Genomic DNA, 20,115 nt, shown 5'->3' with positions numbered 1-20,115 from the left:
TGGTCTTAGCACGTGGCTTCCGCAATCCCCACCACTCACCCTAATCAAAACGACATCCGCCGCCTCAATCGCCACATCTGTGCCTGTGCCAATGGCGATTCCAACGTTAGCCATGGCAAGAGCAGGGGAGTCATTGATTCCATCCCCTACCATTGCGACCCGTTTCCCTGCCTCCTGCAGTTGTTTGACTTTGGCAACTTTGTGGGAGGGGAGCACTTCAGCAAACACTTTAGTGATGCCAACCTAAAGAAGAAGAAGAAAGTTCAAAACCACATTAGAAGATTCCAGAGGCACGACATAAGCTGTATGGGCAGAAATAACGAGCGGAGGCTATTAAAGTTCAGTGGAACGGAGCGATTCTCATCACCCAACAACGGCGGGGTCCGTAAGGCATTTTACACCTGCTGAGATAACTGAAGCTAGATAGGCCAACCCAAGAGGTACAGCAGCTTACCTGAGAAGCAATCGATCTAGCTGTTTTGCTGTTGTCACCAGTCATTAAAACAACTTCTAAACCCATCGCCTTTAAAGTTCGGACTGCCAGCTCTGCTTCAGGTTTCACAGTGTCAGCGATGGCTACCAAACCACAAAGTTCTCCTAGACAAACATCATGAACATGCTCCCATTAATCCTCTTCCTGTCTGTAAAGGGTTTCCCCTTACTCTCTTTCCTCCTCCCCTCCTTCCTCCTCCTTTCATCCCGTTCTATCCGTCTTGGTGGCAATGCACAAAATTAAAGACGCAGTGTTTTTTCCACTGCCTAGGTCAGTGAAGGGGGGTGGTTGGACCACGCGTCACTGCTCCATCCACAGCCTTTTCAGTTATCACCTGCATTCCTCAACTTTGCAATGTAAAACACTCTATATTCAATTTCCAGATCAAGCCCCAGGCTTACCGTCCACAGCGACAAGAACAGCAGTGCGACCTCGACGTTCATGCTCAATCATGGCATTGTCAACATCACTTTTGACAAGAAGCCCGTTTCTAGACATCCACTCCCGGTTTCCAATGAGAACAGAATACTTGTGAGTACTCCATGTGGCTGAAAAAAAAATAGCATTGTCGTTAACCAAGAACAGAGGCCTCTGCCGCTACTCATGCGTGTTCACTTTGCAGGAACCTTTCTTCATGGCTAGATCGACTGTGGCAAGGAACTACAGTGAGGTGTTCAGAATTATCCAGATTACGCACTGGTGCATAAATGGACGTTCAGCCAAACTACACAATCAGAAGAATGATGCTATAGAAGACCAGGCAGACTGTATGACTTTCAGCGATAGGTGGGCAAATCACACGTTTGAATGTGTTCTAGTCTAGCCCTCAACCTGACACGTTAGTTTCTCATACGCAGGATGTTTATGGGTGTGTGGGTGGCATCCAGATACATGTCCCTCCTAATCTGCAGTATAAAATGACTTGGCTGTTATGTAAAGCCAATACAATTGCAATACTTTATTTAAACATTTACTTGAACAAGAGATTGGTAAAAGCAGTGGATAAGGGGATCCGCTGGTTAGCGTGTTAAAGTAGAAAAAAAGAGAGTAGAATCATAGAATAGTAGAGTTGGAAGGGGCCTATAAGGCCATCAAGTCCAACCCCCTGCTCAATGCAGGAATCCACCTTAAAGCATCCCTGACAGATGGCTGCCCAGCTGCCTCTTGAAGGCCTCTAGGGCGGGAGAGCCCACAACCTCCCTAGGTAACTGATCCCATTGCCGTACTGCTTTAACAGTCAGGAAGTCTTTCCTGATGTCCAGCCCGAATCTGGCTTCTTGTAACTTCAGCCCGTTATTCCGTGTCCTGCACTCTGGGATGAGTGGATAAAGTAGTAGAGCAAAGGCCTGAGTCAACCATGAAACCATGGTTTAGCATGATGAAAAAGAGATCCATTGAGCCTTGGGCTTGTTCACTCTTCTTCTTCTTCCTTCTTCTCCTCCACATACAAAAGAGGGACTGCAAGCTTTCTCTTCTGAATGTTTCCCATTATATCTAAACTTGGGAAACTCTAGGTTATAGAAACCCAAAAGCAACTATCACCCATGCATGATGGAGTGGGAAGTGCATGCGCTCAAGACTAACTGCAGCTCATTCTGGGAATGCCAAACAATGGCCAGTGAGGCATAAATGAGGGTAAGAGAAAATCCTGCCAAGCTCCCTTTGATTTCTGGGCCTTCAGCCATTACTGCTGACACAACTTTAAACTCTCGGGCAGATGCTTGCTTTTAAGGGAGGAAAGTAAAACACCACAATCCCTTTACATCCTACTCTAGGCTACACATAATACACCATGCTGTAATGGTGTATGATGTGCAAATTGAAATGCAGACTATACCCAGGCTCCATCTTCAGGCATTTAAAAGTTTGCCTAGAAAGTAGGTTTTTTATTGTTGCAACAGATTGTTGCCCTGATGTGTGTGTTTGATCTTGAATTAATTGAAAATGAGCACGGAAATGCTGCTGTGTCTTAACAGACACGAAAGGCGTGACATTCCAAGCAACACAATTTCAGCCAAGGGCAGAGTCAACATACGCCAGCAACACGGAGGCCAAAGCCAGGCTTCCGCTTCGCATGATGCACATTTTACAAGTTCCTCTCGGCTTACTTGGTAACTGCTCATCAATGATCAAGGCAGACTGCGTCAGTTCCTCAGTGGTCTCCTCAATGTTCAGAAGAGCTGCATTTCTGACATTATTATCTTCAATACTCTCACTCCTGTTGTACAGTAGGGCTTCAATGTTGGTGACTTTACAACTAATGCCACAACCAGGGACCACCTGAAAATCAGTACAAGTTCCAAGGGTGTCTGCGTCCAATTCCTAAAGAGAAGAAGAAGAAGAACAGATGAAGTGCCTGGGATACAGCCAACCAAACTGGGCTAAAAAGGGGGAAAAAAGAGTTATTCTGTTAAAAAAAAATTCATAACATCAAAACCCAAGATTTGGGTGTTTGGGACAGAATATAAAAATAAAATACCAAAGTGTTTGATGCTGAAGATGTGTTATCAAATCCTCACAACTCTGGGAGAGATGCAGATAAAGAGCCACTTCAGCAAAGCTGTATGTTTCTAGACAATTCGGAATTATGCACACAGAGCTGTTAAAGACTGATGGGTTATAGTGGCTGACCTGGAGAGAGCATAATGTCCAAATCCAGACCATTGGGGTATGTTTAGAGGTGAAACAACCCAGCGGTTAACCCAATAACAAACCATAGGTTAACAGCTGGTTTGCTTTGCCCCTAAACAACCCAGCAATTCAGGTCCAGACATTTCGCTCCACACGAAGGAATGGATCATAGATTGTAGAGTACAAGGAGAAGAGGTGGGCGCTCTCTTCCACTTATGAATGACAACCCATCTTTTTTTAAGCCAATGGGTTGTTGCATGTTACATGTGAACCATAGCTTTCATTGAAGAATGCAGTGGGCATGGTTTGGAAGCACAGTTCTTTTAAGGAAGTTCTCAAAGAAGAAAAAGTGGGAATTTGTAGACATTGGGCTCTTTCATGATCCATTTTAAACAGACAATACAACTGAGAAAAATGTGAAAGTTAAATTACTTTTACGTTGGTTAGACTTAATTAAACTGGTTATTATCCATCCCATATATCTAATCTTTCAACTTGTTTTGGCTCTTAGGATAATGGAAGTATCTGGTGTTCATTTATTGGAGACTAGCAACTCTTGACATGACTTAGCCCAGCCACCATTTTGTTCTTTCAAACAATATTGTTTTTCGTCGTTTATGTAGAGGATCAGATTTTGGGGGAGAGTGCAGGTAAGTAACCCATTTGCTCATTGCTTGCTTCAGAAAACTGTATTTTACAAATGTTCAACACCTCCGCCAATTCTTCCCATAGGATTCTTCCTAATGAAGATTTAGGGTGTGAAATATACATTTAAGCAAATTAAGGTATCGAACATGTTCCTCCAGTTATCTTCTACCAATACTGATAAAATAAATACTTTCAGATTGGTAGATTACTTCAGCCTCTGCATCGTTTCACTGAGAGTAGTGTGACCAAGCCCCACTCATCTGGCAGGGGACACTATGGATCTGGTTTGCTGTGTTGTGGGATGATGGTGAGTAGGGTGGAGGAATGTCCAATCGTTCCATTGATATAGAAGGATCACTGCCTCATGGGGTTTAGACTAAGTGGGACTCTGATCCTTGGCAGGGGACCAATTAAGATGGTTCACCCTAGAAGGCTGTTGGATCTGGATAGTTTTCTGATGGGTTTTGGGGGATTTTACTGTCACCTTAGCAGATTATTCTGTTGAAGCCCTTGCTGACTTCTGGAATGGAGAAATGGCTCGCCTGGTTGACATGATCACTCCTGAGCATCCTCTCCTGTTTAGTGGGGCCAAAGAAGCTCTGGGTTTTCCAGGGAGCTGCGAGTGATGAAACAAGTGGGACAGCAACTAGAGCAGCACTGGAGGAAAATTCAGAACAAGTCGGACTGAAGACAGTCTAGAATTGATTTGAATCTTTATTATCGTTAGCTGCCTTAAGCGCCATTTTTGGCAGAAAGGCAGGGTATAAATAAACTCACAGTCATAAACTTGCCTGAGAAAATCTTCCCAGGTGGTGAAGAGAATTTTATTACACTACATTCCTAAAATTCTGATTAAGTGGGAATATGTAAAAGTAACCTCACTGGACCACTGGACAATAGAGACAACGTGGCTGTATGTCCACCAAAGTTAGTTAGCACTTTGCAAAGGGCTCTTTCTCTCTCCCCCCAATATCTTAACTATGCAAAATATTCAGTCATCTACCTGTTTGCAGTATTTTGTTATAGCTGCTCCCAAAGGATGTTCACTGTTGCCCTCTGCAGTTCCCACTAGTGCCAAAATCTTATTGCGTGGTATCCGGTTACTCTCCACTAGCATCTTCATCTGCATCACCACTGGAGTTCCATGGGTGATGGTTCCTGTTTTATCAAACACCACAACTTTAACCTGCAACAAGACACACACATCAGAGGCCAAGCACTTTCTTTTTATGTCCATACTGTGGACAAGGTAAGACTTACATGTTTCTCAACAAATCATGATCATTTTGTCTTTGTGTCCCAACCAATAAGGGAAATCAGATTTCTTACCTTGTGTGCCATCTCTAGAGGTTCTCCGCCTTTGATCAAGATGCCATTTTGTGCTCCTACACCAGTACCCACCATTACAGCAGTTGGGGTTGCTAATCCCAATGAGCAAGGGCATGCAATACACAGCACTGTAATGGAGGCTTGGAAAGCAAAGCGGATTGCCACTTCAGCCTTGGAAATGCTCTTATTGTAGCCCTGTTGACACACAAAAAAGCACCTTAGGGTCGATCAGGGTGTTTCCCCACCCCCACCCCGAATGACTGATAGGGTTGGCCGCACACTTCAGCTCAATTCGGACATCATAGCAAGTCATGGTTAGGGAAGCTCAACTATGATTTAGTAGGGTGTCTGAGCTGAGAAACCACAGTTGTAGCCACAGTTCCACTGCTGAACAATTTAAATGGAAATGAAAATAAAAAGCTAAAACAAAAATTAAGTAGATTTAGACCTTTGTTTGTCTGTTGTACATAAGTGGAAACCATAGTCTGGGTGACGTCCGTAATGAGCCAATACCGCAAAATACGTCAATGTTTATTTGGAAGAAATCAGATTGTGTTTAATATGAATTTAGTGTAAGACTAACCCAGATGTTCAAAAAAGTGGAAGCAGTACATGTCAACACTGTAAGAACGGGTTTGCATCCAATGAGAAGTCACCATGGAGAAATTTCCTCACAGGGCTTGTTGTCATTGCCGTCGCCACCACCATTTTGAATATTCAAGCTGTGACGGGGGCGTGAGACCTTTCAGGGTGAGTTGCTAGGGTGCTTGGCAAGCCACCCAGAATCCATGGGCTGTTTTAGGGTTGCATCCCAACAACCCACCCCACATAACAGCATGTCTCCTACAGCATGTCTCCACCGCAGCTCAAATATCCAAAATGACAGCAATGACAGTGACGAGAAACCTTATTATAGGCAAACCCATTCTTAGACTTAAACCTGTTTCACACAATGCAACAACCCATGGTAGTTTGTCAGCCTTGCTTGTTTCAGAGTGGCTTGTCATATTGTCCTAACTCAGCACGATGGCTTAAGCATGGGCTATTAACCACACACAAGCCATAAGAAGAACCCATGGCTTGTTAGTGTGGCTTGTTTTCAGAATGGCTTGCCAAGACATGTGAACCCATAATGGCTTGTGCACAGCTTGTTTGAGAGGGCTACAGCGATACCTGGCAAGAGCAAAACAAGGCCACTCCTCACAACCTCAGTTACTGAACTCTGCCTGACAACAATATGCACTAGTGTCTCCTTCCTCATCAGTACCTTCAGTCCCTCCCACCTCCAGCTCAGTGCTTCACTTGACAGCGACCAGCTTTTTCCCCTTGTGAGCAAAGTTTCTCTTACCTTTACTGAGCAACCTTGATGGTGACTATTTTTTCTATATAACCTGAATGGGATTTAGCAACTATAGTTACGTAGCGATGTTCCTCTTCCTACTACAGCTATGTGTGTATGCATGATTGACTTACCTCTGGGCAAGTGCACATGGACCCAAGTTGGGACCATGCCTATTCAGGAAGAGGGTTTAAGCTTCCCCCCACTCCTGTTTTTAAGCCAAAATGGCTTGATTTCAGCATGGCTTATCGTGATGTGCAAACAGGCCTTAGTCACACAAATGTTGTCAAAACCTTAAAGCATTCTTGAAGTCTACACTGACTCCCTAGAAACTTCAGGGCTGAAGTCAAAGTGTTGGTGATGACCCATAACACCATCTCTGGATTGGGCCCTACACACCTGACCACCTCAAGCTAAATGAAGTCTGCAGGGACAGGCAAGGGGGTACCCTCAGTGGGAGGCCCTCAACTTTGGCCCTCACTGGAGCCTCACTAGAGCATGAATCTGTGTATCTTTAAAAAGCTGTGCAATATATTTTAATTCAAATTATCTACCAATAGCCAAGGGTAAGGTAGAAGAATGAGCATATTGTTACTCACCCTGAGTGCAATTCAATAACATTTCAAGATTAAGTATTCAAAAGCTACAGAACATTAGAAGTTAGATTGGCTCTGCAAACTTGCACCTGCTCTTTTGTACATGCACAAATCATGTTCTTCTTTATTAAGTGCATGGCTCTTTTTAAAGTTTATAATTCCCAACCATGTCCTCATAGAGTTAGAAATTGCACGTAAACAAATGGGCCAATTTATAGGCACAGAGAAGATAAGCATAAATGCTGCATATTTAAGGGCGGAATGAAAATCGGAATGAAAGTTTATGAAGTAAGAAAATTGCTACCTATATAGACCCTAGCCTTCTAGGCATTTGTAATGCACGATTAGGTAATGTAGGCAAAACAGCAGTTTTAAACACATACAGACGGACCAAGAGGGTAATGGGGAGTTCCAGTTACTCTGTCTTACAAATAACTCTCATGTTTAGTAATTTTGCTACTGAAGACTAATATTCAAGGAAGGCACACTGGTGTATATAAGGACAATGCAATAAATATCAACAATATCCCAAGGAACAAACGCTGAAGTTAACCAGAGCTTCCAAGTTGCAAAAAGTTCAGAAGAACAAGTAATAGAAACTTACAAGAAAATAGGTTTCCACAATTTCAAAATCGACAAATCCAATCACTATCCAAGCAAAAAGTGTAACCACAGAAACACCGACAATAAAAGGAACAAAGTAACCACTAAGTCTGTCAGCAAACTGCTGAATTGGAGCCTAAAGTCGAGGAGAGAAGAACAAAAAAGTTAATTCTAGCAACCATTTCTCTATTTATTTAAAACATTTCTTGGCCGCAATAAAATAGCAATTAAATGCAATAAAACCAACAATAAAACCAGCAACAGCAACGACAATAGCAGCAATAGGATGCTATTGGGAAGGCCACAGTAACATAAAATGTTTTTAAGACCTTCTTAAAAGCCTGCAAGGATGGTGCATGGCGGACCTCCGATGGGAGTTTGTTCCAAAGGTATGGGGCCACTGCAGAGAAGACCCTCTCCCATGTGGTCACCCACCTAATTGCAATCATGGGTGGACAAATGAGAAGGGCCTCTCTTTCTGACCTTAAAATGAAGGCAGACTTCACTGACATCTGAGGAGGCTTGGGCTTCAGTATATTGCCTATACGTTTGCAATGTATAAATATAGCTGAGCCCTCAATGTGCTCACAAACCTCTCTTGGATCCCTGGCTCCTCTGATGTATATTTTACTTGTAATTTTTAATATAATTAACTGTTTTAAAACTGGAAATCTGGCACGCTGCAAAGCAAGGTGTTGCTCTTTAGCACCAACTTTGAGTTCAAAAGAGCAGTTCCGTGTTTTGGAGCTTTACCTTGTACTTAGTAACCTAGGCAAGTTACTTTTCTTTTAGTCTCACCACTTTTGCCTTCTGGGAAATGTGACTGGCCATGATCGCCATGGCAGCCATTTTGTGAGAGCATCCATGACACTCTCAAAAGTGCAGATGTGTCCTGAAATATACGCTTAATAACCAACATTTTTCCACCACTGATGTCGTTTTCTACAGTTACGACATAACACAATAGTCACCGGTGGGGTAATCAACTCAATAGTTGTTTATCTAGGGGGTGCTCCCCACACAAGATAATAATCAACCATAGTGTGGATTAGGATCAGCGCTGAGTTGACTATTTGTCCACACTGAGTTGACTCACTCATCCCCTGCCCTCTCTCCCCCATCAGGCTTCCTGCTTGTGTCCTATCAGCCACTGTTGCAGAAGATCTAACCTGCCAGCTTGACTTGAGCGGCAGCCACTGCTTTGACCGCTCTTGCCTTGTGAATCTATGGCTGACGTAATAACCAATGGTGGCTGAGGAAATAACCAATGGTACCCTCCACACAACACGATAACCAATTGTGGTTCAAATAGCCAACTCTGCACAGCATCGGTTATTTGTGTTGGTTATTTCAGCCAAATAACCAACCATTGGTTAAAAAACTCCCTCCACACAACACGAAAACCCATGGTGGGTTAAATAATCAACCGACAACTATATAAACCACTACTGGTTATCGTGTTGTCTGAACCTAGTCAAGGTGTTGTTTGTGATGTTTTGCTAGAACGGTATTCGACATACTCCAGACTGAACTGCTTGCTGTTGGCCTACCAATTGCCAGGATCAGAGAGAAGGAGACACAGAAGGTTAGAAATTTTCCGTCATTTCCAATTTGACACAATACGAAAGCATGCATTGCTGTCAAAATTTAAGCCACAAATTTTTTATGCTGAATTACGGCCAAAGAAATAGGACAAAAACCTTTACTTCCCCCATCTCCTTATCTGACAGTACCTTTGAGGTTTGTGCTTCCTCCACAAGTTTGACAATTTGGGCGAGAGTGGTGTCAGATCCAACATGGGTTGCAGAGATTAGGAGTGATCCATTCTGATTAATAGAACCTGCGATGACTGTAGTGCCAGGCTTTTTGGTAACAGGCATTGACTCACCTGCATAAATGGAAGGTCAACAAAATATTAAAGGGGAAGTTCATATGCATTTCTCACTCACCCTAGTCCTAATTTCTTTCATCCACCCACCCCTCACATAAGGCATTTGCCCATTTCTAGAATCCATGAAAATGCAAAACAAATCAGCTTGCCTGTGATGAGCGATTCATCCACCATAGAATGTCCTTCAATTACATGACCATCCACTGGAAACTTGCCTCCTGGGACCACTTTGACAATGTCACCTCGCTGAACCAGTTCAACATCAACTTGCTCTTCACTATGAAGAGAACATAAACATTCAATAGTTAGTAATGTGAGCCTTACAATGCTTCAGTTTGTTGCTTCTTGCATATCATAGTTCTCTCGTCCTTCAAATCCCTTCTTAAAACCCACTTTTGGTTTAGCCCATTCTTTAGTCTCTAATCTCACCTGAACTTAAACCTAACCTTGTAAAACTGAACCTGTACATATTCACACCTTGTTAGGCTGCTACTCTTGAGTTATCCTCCTATCCCCCAAATATGTACAATTTAGATTATAGCACTTTAGGCAAAGAATTTGTCTTCTGTTTATATTACTCTGCAAAGCACCACATACGTTGACTCTGAGACACAGAAATAAGAAGTATGTTGAAATCAATGCGTACAGAACACTGAAATGTATTAATGTTTCCCTGCAAATTTTTTACTCAAAAGTTAATTAAAAAGTGTAATACCTCAAAAGAATGTTGTCTGGGCCTAAAGTAACAATAGTTGCTTCTGTTGCTTGTAGTGAAATTAGCTTTGCAAGGGCTTCCGATGTTTTACCCTATAAAGATATGGAGCTGCATATTTTATATTCAAAGTACATAAAATGTCATTGCAACCAACAAAGTAACAAGTTTCACACAAGCCCTGTTTTTAACACATACTGACTGCAACCGATTTAGGAAAGAGAAATTCCAAGTAAATTCTAAACAACACAGTCTTCCCTCCCTTATTCAGTTTGAGGTGAAGATAAAAATATAGCTTAAGTGTGGGGGTAAGTGTCACAAAGCATGTGTTTTCAGAGCACATCTGTCACATGTAGAATGGTATATCTGCCTTTTCCTTTGGATTCTTACAAGCTTCAGGTGTGAGAAACTAAGAACTGAGCACTGAACTGCAAAGAGAATCTCACAGCACTAATGGTAACTAGACTGAAAGCATTTTAGTCATTTCCTCCCCCCACCCCTCCCCATATACACATCAAAATACATGAGCAGCTGTTGTATGTTTACCTTGGCTACATGCTCTAGCCATCGCCCCAATGCAATGAATACAAAGAGCATAGGCGGCGTGTCAAAGAAAGTCACAGGATTGACCTTTGCTTTCTCAGCCATTGCAACCAGCAGAATAACAAAGGAGTAGACAAATGCAATGGTAGTTGCCAAAACAATCAGCACATCCATGTTGGCACTCTTATGCTTCAGGGCTTTGTATGCTTGAATGTAGAAATACCAACCTCCAACCAACTGTAAAGAGAGCAAAAGCCAACTTTATGTTTTAAGCCAGGAAAACACACTTAAGTGAGAACCACTTTTAAGGGAAAAGGTCAGTCAACTAGCTAGAAAAATTCTACAATAGCCCAACCTCAAGAAAGCAAAAATACTGAAACAGAAAAAAAAGTTTTAAAAGAGAGCAACACACACACACACCCTTGTCAGAATGTGAAGCGTATTCCTATCATTTCTTTCACTACAATGCAAGTATTAAAAGGAATATGAATCACTACTTTAGCATTTTGGGTCAAGTAAGGTGGGATACAAGAGTGCATTCATCATAAAGTTTTAGTATGGGGGGGCAATATCAAAAAACAGATCTATGAAGCAAACTTTCTAGTGAAAAGAGACTTATCTGTTACCTTTAAACACAGTAACAGTGTGAATATACTCCATTTTAGGTGCCATAGCTTTACACACACATACAGAGAGACGGAGTAATTCCAAAAGGATTAAGTTAAGCAGCCAATCCTTAATCAATATAGTTCTTCAAAAGGAATTCTGACATGAAGTGTAAATACTACTACGGTAGTACTCGACATATTTCTACTTGCCTGTACAGGGACGCACAACACAAAGGAGAGCAAATTCATAACAGACAACCCAGGAAAGATCTGGCGCTCCAGGAACATAGTGGAATGGTATGCTTCCATCTCTTCATCTGTCAAGTTTCCAGCCTTATGCAGGGCTGACATCTGGCTGTCCATAACCATCATGTAAATCATTAGCCCCATTACAGGAACACAGAAAAACAGACTTACGAGAAAGGACCGTTTCCATCTTAAATTAGAAGAGAACAACATAATGTTGAAAAACTCATAACATGGGAAATTATGTAAAGCTTGATATGACAATTTGTGGCATATGGAACAAAATTCCTGCATCTGGCACGATGTGTGCCAGGGAACATTTAGTGAGTTGTATGAAAGAAGCCCAAGATGGCAAACCACTAAAGAAGATCAAAATGTAACACTGTACATGCACAAGTATATCAGCTCTTGAATGTGATAGTGCATGTATGAACTGTAACTATCAATGCTTTAAAATCATCATCATACTGGATTCTTATGGAAGGAATCAAAGAATCTTGAATGGGATTTGAGCATGAACCAGAAATACTTACTGCCTTATTTCCTGTTTGTGATCTAAGTGACTAGCAGATCTATCTTTCTTCACTAAGGAAGCAGTAAACCCTAAATTCTACAATGACAAAAAAGAGTTATCTTAGTGTACAAAAGTTGTACATACAATCTAGTTAGATACATACTGTGACAAATATTTGCCCCCCAAACCATTGCATCTTACAGGACTCCTGCACCAACCTGCATAATAGGCTACCTTGCAAATATTTATCCAAATTACTTATTGGTCTTCCAAATTGGTCTCATAAATTGCAAAACTTTCCTAAGCTACAATTTTCATAAAGGAGCAGTGAAATGTTAAGATATTGTTTATTATTATATGAAGTCTGCAGAAAAGAATCACATAAACAGTGTTGATAAGAACGGAAGCATTTGTGTTGACATGCTATAACTTTTAACCAAAATTTTAACTGATCTAGGAGCCTGCTATGGGGAAAACGATTCCCCCCCACCCCCCAGCTAAACACAGGAAAGGTGTACCAGGTACATCAGATAAGAAAGTTGGGGAAATGATAACTGCTTACTAGACAATTGTCCATGTTCAGCTGACGACAAAAATAAGTGAACATGAAATACTGTGAGAAATGAAACAATGAAATTGTGGAAGAGAAGCTGAAGCTATTCTATTTGGGAGACTAAAGAAAATGAGTAGACAAGCAATGAAGTAAATATATTATTTCCTAAACAATAGCTGAGAACTTTGGGAAAAACAACTACTAATTATTAAAGAAATTCTGTTCTGCAGAAAAGAAACACATAAACAGCGCCGATAAGAAATCAGATAAATATGAGAGGCAAATCACATGAACTTCAAAAGCAAACACCTGTCCTCGGGAGGATAATGGCACCAGTCCTCACTGACCTCTCTACGCTCCTTTTTGCTCCCAGCACAGAAATACCATGTGGATGAAATATTTTACTACCTTAAAGGCCATGCTCCTAGAATTTAAAATACTTTAAAAAGTATTTCAGTTGTAACAACGATTTATCTTTGGTATTGTTCAATGCTCTTATATCAAGTGTGAATCATGTAGAAACTGTTTGAGATTTTAAAGTAAAAGATAAAAAGATATTCTCACAATCCTTTATTTAAAAATTGTGTGTGTTAATACCAGGAATTTTGTAAACTTACAATTCCTTGCTAACAGTTTGATCCTAGAATATCTGTTACAATACTGTAAGCACAGAAAAGCAGATGCATTTTAAACATACTTAGCAGTAGACTAGGATACTTGCATATATACTCTTTAACATTGTTATTATTACCTAAAAAACAAGGTGCTGGATTATGTGTATGCGCGCACACACACACACTAAAATTAAAAATGACAAAAAGTCTGCCTGCATGTGTATAATCTAAATGAACAGAATGAGAAGTAAAGAAATAATCAGACAAATGGCACTCTAAGATCACATTTATCTTAATACAGGCATCTTCACTACCCATAGTGGGACCAGCAAGTTCTAGCTGCAAAGTATGTCCCAGGAACACTACCCAGGCTGCCTTCTCTCCTGGAGAGTTCATTATTTCCAGCTATAGTTGTTTTGTTTGTTTTTAATGTAAATAAACCAGCAAACTGCATTCACAAGATCACTTACCTCTATAATCTGTATAATATCTCGTGGGCCAACTATTTCAGGATCATATTTAATGTGTGCTTTGTTGGTTGCAAGAGCTACTGAGCTATATAGAACCCCCTTTGTTTTCATGAGTGTGGATTCTATTTTATGAACACATGAGGCACATGTCATTCCTCTCACCTGTTAAAAACAAGTTTTGCATGCATTATAAATAATGAAATTGAGAGTAAACTAATAGAAAGATTTAGCAGTTTTCCCAGACAATAAAGACATTTACTAAGTGTATTGTATTGATTCTATAGCTGCTTCACTGTGTTGCTTTAATCTATACACCACTCAAAGCACTGCTACAGAAGTGTGGTGTGTATATGTGTGTATACACACGCTACCTTTCTGTAACAGTACAAATTAAAGTGGCACAGTAAAACAATTATAGGATCAATACAATGCACTTGCAATACAATATACAAGACAATAAACATATATATGGAGGCATGCATTAAGAATGTAAACTCAGCTAGCCAGCAGGGAACACTGTTTATCAGTGAAAGCAATTAATGTGCATGCTTTTTTTAAAATGTAAATTGCTCAGATGAGGGGGAGAATCAATGGAATTTAACCCTTCCCCCACAGCTTCCATCCTGATGAAAAATCCTGCCCCAACCCCAGCCCCAGAAGGGAAGTTGCCCCTGGCACCAATGGGGGTCTTCTCTCCCTGGGCTATTTGCAGCACAGGGTGGATGATTTTACTTGGGACTTTGGGACTGTAGCGTAACTCCTCTCCACATGCACCAGAATCCTAGTCTTACTCAGCTTCCATCACCACAGTGGCTACTTAGATTTTTTTAAAAAATAACATGTAGATTAATTGCTTTCATATACTTAACATAAAATCTAATTTGTCACCATTATTAAATCTGCCTATATGTTTTGCAAATCTAACATGACGCACATGAACGGAAGAAAATTGGGGGCGGGAGAAGTATAATTGCCTAGTCAACAGGATTAAATGCTTGGTAATCACTGGTTAATTGCTGACTCTATCTCACTTTCCCAACTAGCTCACATTTCTACTCACGTTACATCCTCCTTGCTATATATATTCATTGTAATTAATTCTTACAATACCTCTTAACAGAGAAAATATATCTCAACTATGTTTGGGTCAGCAGTCTCACTTCCTATCTCACCCAGTAGTACAGAGTCAACTCTCTCACCCTGCTTCCTCTCTAGCAAGAAAATGCAAAAGGTGGCACTGAACGAAAATGAATAAAAATTAAGTCCTGTATTCATGAAACTATTCATGAAATCTGTACTATGAAAAACAGATTCCAGTCAACTTGGAAATAGAAGCATATAAGTGACTACAAAAATAATGTGACCTTTTTAGCACACAGACTTTTTAAATATATTCTGTTAAATGCCAAAATTAGGTGATTACACTACTTTAGAGCAAAGAGAAATGCACTGTGGGTACAATCTTACACATACTTGAGAATAAGCACAACTGAATTCAAGATTTTCAAGTAAACATACACAGGATCTGGCTACAGTTACATTGCCAGGTTTCCAAACTAACATTTTTCAAGTTGAGTTGTGAATGCAGATGGATTTATTTATTTATTTATTTATTGCATTTCTATACCGCCTAATAGCCGAAGCTCCCTGGGTGGTTTACAAAATTAAGACAATTCAAAGTATAAAACAACAATATAAAACCATAATATAAAATACAGTATAAAAGCACAACCAAGATAAAAACAGCAGGAATGGAAAAATACAAATTTAAAACAGCAAAGTTAAAATTAATTTATGGACTGTTAAAATACTGGGAGAATAAAAAGTTCTTCACCTGGAGTCTAATAGAATATAATGTAGGTGAAGTTTACCCATTTCACAGCCATTTTGCAAGTTCCATGTGGCATCACCTTTATGGAAGTGGATCCTGTTTTGTATGCAATGAATGGTATGACCTCCAAGCTTTTAATAAACCACAGTTATTGAGGCCTGAGGATGTGGACAAGGTGCTTGGCCAAGTCCAGTTGACCACCTGTGTGTGTGACCCTTGCCCCTCATGGCTCATTACATCAAATAAGGAGGGGATCGCTGGCTGGGTCCAGGAGGTTGTAAATGCCTCGAGAGAGGGAGTGGTGCCGGCCTCTTTAAAAGACGCGGTAATTAGACCACTCCTGGAGAAGCCTAACCTGGACCCGGAGGACATTAACAACTACAGGCTGGTGGCTAATATCCCTTTCCTGGGCAAGGTGCTTGAGCGAGTGGTTGCAGGACAACTCCAGGCACTCTTGAATGAAACGGATTATCTAGATCCATTTCAATCGGGTTTCAGGCCTGGTTTCGGAACGGAAACTGCCTTGGTCGCCCTGTGGGATAACCTCTGTCGGGAGAGAGACAGGGGGTGTGCGACCCTGTTGGTTCTCCTAGACCTCTCAGCGGCCTTCAATACCATCGACCATGGTATCCTTCTGGATAGGTTGTCTGAACTGGGAGTTGGAGGTACTGCGTTGCAGTGATTCCGCTCCTACTTGGATGGCCGATTCCAGAAGGTGGTGCTGGGGGATTATTGCTCTGTGCCGTGGCTCCTAAGCCATGGGGTTCCGCAGGGCTCTATCTTATCCCCTATGCTGTTTAACATATACATGAAGCTGCTGGGGGAGGTTATCCGGAGATGTGGACTGAGGTGTTATCAATATGCGGATGATACCCAGCTCTACTTTTCCTTTTCATCAAATCCAGGTGAGGCAGTGACTATTCTGAACCAGTGCCTGGACACGGTAATGGACTGGATGAGGGCTAACAAACTGAGACTCAATCCAGACAAGACGGAGGTAATATAATCTGTTTACCACAAGTTCCAGGATGCCATCTCCTTCATCGTAGTTCTCCAGAACTGTAGCTCCAAATCCCAGTTCTCGAATCAATTCTGCTACAGTTGGTGGCTGGATGACCGAAGGGTTATATCTCACTTCTGCCTTCCCAGCCATTAGGGCAACAAGTACAGTATATATTCCTAGAAACAAAAAGCCGCACATTGTAACATTAACAAAGAAATGCTGAACATAACATGCAGTGGAGTGATTTAGCTGAATATATCACATACCTCTACTTCAAGATTAGCCAACAGCAGCAAGTCTGGGATATCTTTGGCATTACTTACAACAACAAAAGGAACGAACTGTTTCAAATACAGGGACTTCGCTCCAACCAGAATAGAGGTAAAGGATTTCTTAGCTACCTTGAATATTTGCATAGAAAGCGAATGTTGGAATGAATAAATAACTACAACCCAGAATATACAATCAAATTTAATGTAAAAATTTAAAAACCAGTGAAGAGGATTTTATACTTTTTACAAATATGAATACAGCATATTATTTAGCCTATCCAAATGTAGTCCTTGTCAGTTTTACGTTACAATAATTTGAAGAACGTAGCCAGTGGCGTAATTATTCAGCAATTTAATAACAGTTTTTTTAAAAAGCTATAAATTCTAAAACATTGCTGGTTTCATGACTTCATATAAGTTTGCTTTTTTCCAGCATCAATCATCATACCTGCAGAAGAACCACAACACAATAGTGAAGTCTGAACTGCATGGAAACAGCCCCATATAAATGCATGCATCTGCTTCTCAGCTGAGCTAGCAGCAATTGCCCTCAAAGCAGCAGCCAAGCAGTGAACACCACAGACTCGCTGGCTCAGTTCAGACAACACATTTCTCTACGCAGTGGGAAAACTCCACACAACGGTTGTGTTTTTAGGGGGTACTCCCCACACAACATGTTGTAACTCCACTGTTGTGTGACTGTGTGACTCCCTGTTGAGTAAAATCCATCATGACGTTTGATTGAGAATTCCTCCGCTCTCTCCCCTCCCCAAGTCCTCCTGATGGTATCCCATCAGCCATTGCTGCAAAGCAACAAGCCCAGCGGTTCTCCTAGAGCGGCACTCCCTACTTTCGACACTCTTGCCAGACAACTGTGTAGCCAGTAAGAAAAGTCCACTCAACACAACAGGAAATTCCACGGAGCCCTCCACACAACACAAAACAGAATGGTTGTGCAGGAACTCTCCTCTGCACAGCGTTGATATTCAGCGTGGAGCGTTCCTAAAAAAAACTCCACCGTGGGGTAGAGTTTTCCCTCCAGACAACACATTTCTCAATGGTAGTGTAAAAACTCCACCGTGGAGTTCTAAAACCACCGTAGAGAAACATGTTGTCTGAACTGAGCCACCGTGTGGCAGCTATTGCAGCAGCACTATCCTTGGATCCTGCTCAAGACCTAGTGTCATGCCCTGCATAGAGATGGAGTCAGGAGATGAGGAGGAGGTGGCAGAGGCTGGACCTAGTACCGAGAAGCCCAGCTCAGGTAGTGAGGAGGCTGGACTGGCAGAGACTGTGGCAGAGCCTCAGGGAGAAGAGCCAAGGCCAGCTGGGACCTCTGCTAGCTCTGAGGGCCTGATGCCAGCAAAGACTACGGAGGAGCCGCAGAGGTCTGAGGAGGAGGCAGAGAAGCCTGGTTTCAGCCAGTTGTGGGCGGAGAAGGCAACCAGACGCCGGTCTCGCCACCTCCACCAGAAACACCAGGCAATTAGGGATCAGCTGAGAGGCCATGACTCAGCACTCTGACTAAGGATAAAAGCGCAGCTGTGAGCCCTGCAAAGTGGTCAGAGATTATCTGAGCATTCTGGCGGAAGCCTTTGCTCTTGGATCTTGTGACCTCGTGCCTTGTTCCTGAACGCCTGGATTCTGATTCCTGTCTTGATTCCCGGACCCCGTGACCACGTCTGCCTACTCTGGATTCCTGCTTCGACCTTGGACCGGTTTGTGACTACGTCTTGCCTGTTGTTGCCCCTGACTCTGGACTGTGTTACTGGTTTGTCGCTGACTGTTGGCTGTGTTTGAACTTGGACTGCATTATCGAATCTCCTCTTTGCCATGCTCCCTTGACTTTGGACTGGACATTGACTACTCTACAAGCCTGCTCCTTGAACTGTTCCTGTTCCTTGACTTTTGCTGTCAAACCCCCGTTTTCCCCTCCTTTCCCTGCACTGTTTAGCTTCTGTAAATAAACACCTTCGTTACCTAGCTACCGGCTGGTCTTATCTTTCTTTGTCAAGCCATTTGGCGGCTTTCCCGGACACCTTTATTGCAAGGCAGCCACTACAGTAAGGGATTGGCAAGCTGATGGTCTCCAGTCATTTTGGAAAATAACTCCCATCATCACAGGCCACGCTGGCTGAGGCTTATGGGAACTGAAGTCTAAAACAACTGGAAGCCATGAAGTTGTCAACCCCTGTGCACCATCCTATTTCTGGGCAGAGAGAGAGGTTGCCAGTGAAGCACCATGGATTCCATTTTCTGTCTTCCGCCTCAGACACAAAACCAGGACTAGAAATGGCTGAGACAAAAGCAGCACAGCCTGACGCTGGGCATGTTCAGCTCTTCTGTCTGCTGGAATAATGAAACAGACAGGGAAAGAGACATGCAAAGATCCATACACACTGATGGTACTGTGAACAGATATTCGTTGCTACAAGAGGAAGAAACGCCTGCTCCTTTCTGCTCATGTCATGTAAGCTGCACAAATTTGGAAAATAAGATTTGAAATAAACTCCAGTACAATGAGAAATCTGAACTCCCTTTAAAACGTAATTTATAAACTCCAGTCTTCGGGGGGGGGGGGGGGGAATGGAAGCAGTATGCACCAGGTAAGCTAGACAGAAAGACAAGGAATCCAGTGCACAGACAAGATTTTGTCTGAAGATCAGATCCAAAAATGTGAATGGTATCTGCTCTTCTCCTGCCAAAGGATTCATATGTTTTCCCCGCCCCCACCATCCCTTCACTCTTGTCAAAAATGCTGAAGTCAGCCAGACTTTATATCTTACAATCAGAATACTCAAAGGGCCCACATATGTATTTACTTGAAGTTCGTTTTTAAACAGTCAGGCAATGATAAATAAGGCATCACTACAATGTTTGCAAACACATTTAAATCAGTTTTATTAAAGTATCTCTCACCATCTTCTCTCTTCAGATTCCTTTCAATGTTTGCTACACAGGAAGCACAGGTCATGCCGCTGACTTGAATATAGCATTTCAATGGTGCCTTTATATCCTGCTTACTGTGGACTGATAAACTGGAGTGAGTTTCTATTTTGGAGAGTTTATTATCCTGAGATTGTGTCAGTCTTTCTTGTGAGGGCTGAGTTATTAGCACCACAGGTTCTGTGCTTGGTGGTACTGGGAACAGAAAAGAAGGATCACAAAACATTTAACAGCTTTTGCAACTACTATACTCCTAGAGGAAACTAAATGCCC

At 41.9% G+C, this 20,115-nt stretch overlaps 1 protein-coding gene across 1 annotated transcript in view; it reads right to left on the bottom strand.

The window, feature by feature from the left end:
- The window catches only part of ATP7A (ATPase copper transporting alpha), a 38,625-nt gene that overhangs the window by 7,990 nt on the left and 10,520 nt on the right, over positions 1-20,115 (bottom strand). The window contains exons 5-20 of the mRNA XM_063141957.1: positions 19,816-20,037; positions 16,637-16,800; positions 13,791-13,952; positions 12,173-12,249; positions 11,604-11,829; positions 10,789-11,022; positions 10,246-10,337; positions 9,680-9,807; positions 9,373-9,527; positions 7,641-7,775; positions 5,102-5,296; positions 4,776-4,958; positions 2,602-2,815; positions 895-1,041; positions 455-597; positions 40-243 (exon numbers count right to left, since the gene is read on the bottom strand). Coding sequence (XP_062998027.1) covers positions 40-243; positions 455-597; positions 895-1,041; positions 2,602-2,815; positions 4,776-4,958; positions 5,102-5,296; positions 7,641-7,775; positions 9,373-9,527; positions 9,680-9,807; positions 10,246-10,337; positions 10,789-11,022; positions 11,604-11,829; positions 12,173-12,249; positions 13,791-13,952; positions 16,637-16,800; positions 19,816-20,037 — 2,681 coding nt within the window. The remainder of the gene's footprint in view (positions 1-39; positions 244-454; positions 598-894; positions 1,042-2,601; positions 2,816-4,775; positions 4,959-5,101; positions 5,297-7,640; positions 7,776-9,372; positions 9,528-9,679; positions 9,808-10,245; positions 10,338-10,788; positions 11,023-11,603; positions 11,830-12,172; positions 12,250-13,790; positions 13,953-16,636; positions 16,801-19,815; positions 20,038-20,115) is intronic.

The sequence above is a fragment of the Elgaria multicarinata genome, chromosome 15 (assembly GCF_023053635.1).
Source record: "Elgaria multicarinata webbii isolate HBS135686 ecotype San Diego chromosome 15, rElgMul1.1.pri, whole genome shotgun sequence".
NCBI classification, from domain to species: domain Eukaryota; kingdom Metazoa; phylum Chordata; class Lepidosauria; order Squamata; family Anguidae; genus Elgaria; species Elgaria multicarinata.
This window is presented reverse-complemented; position numbering and strand designations above follow the sequence as displayed.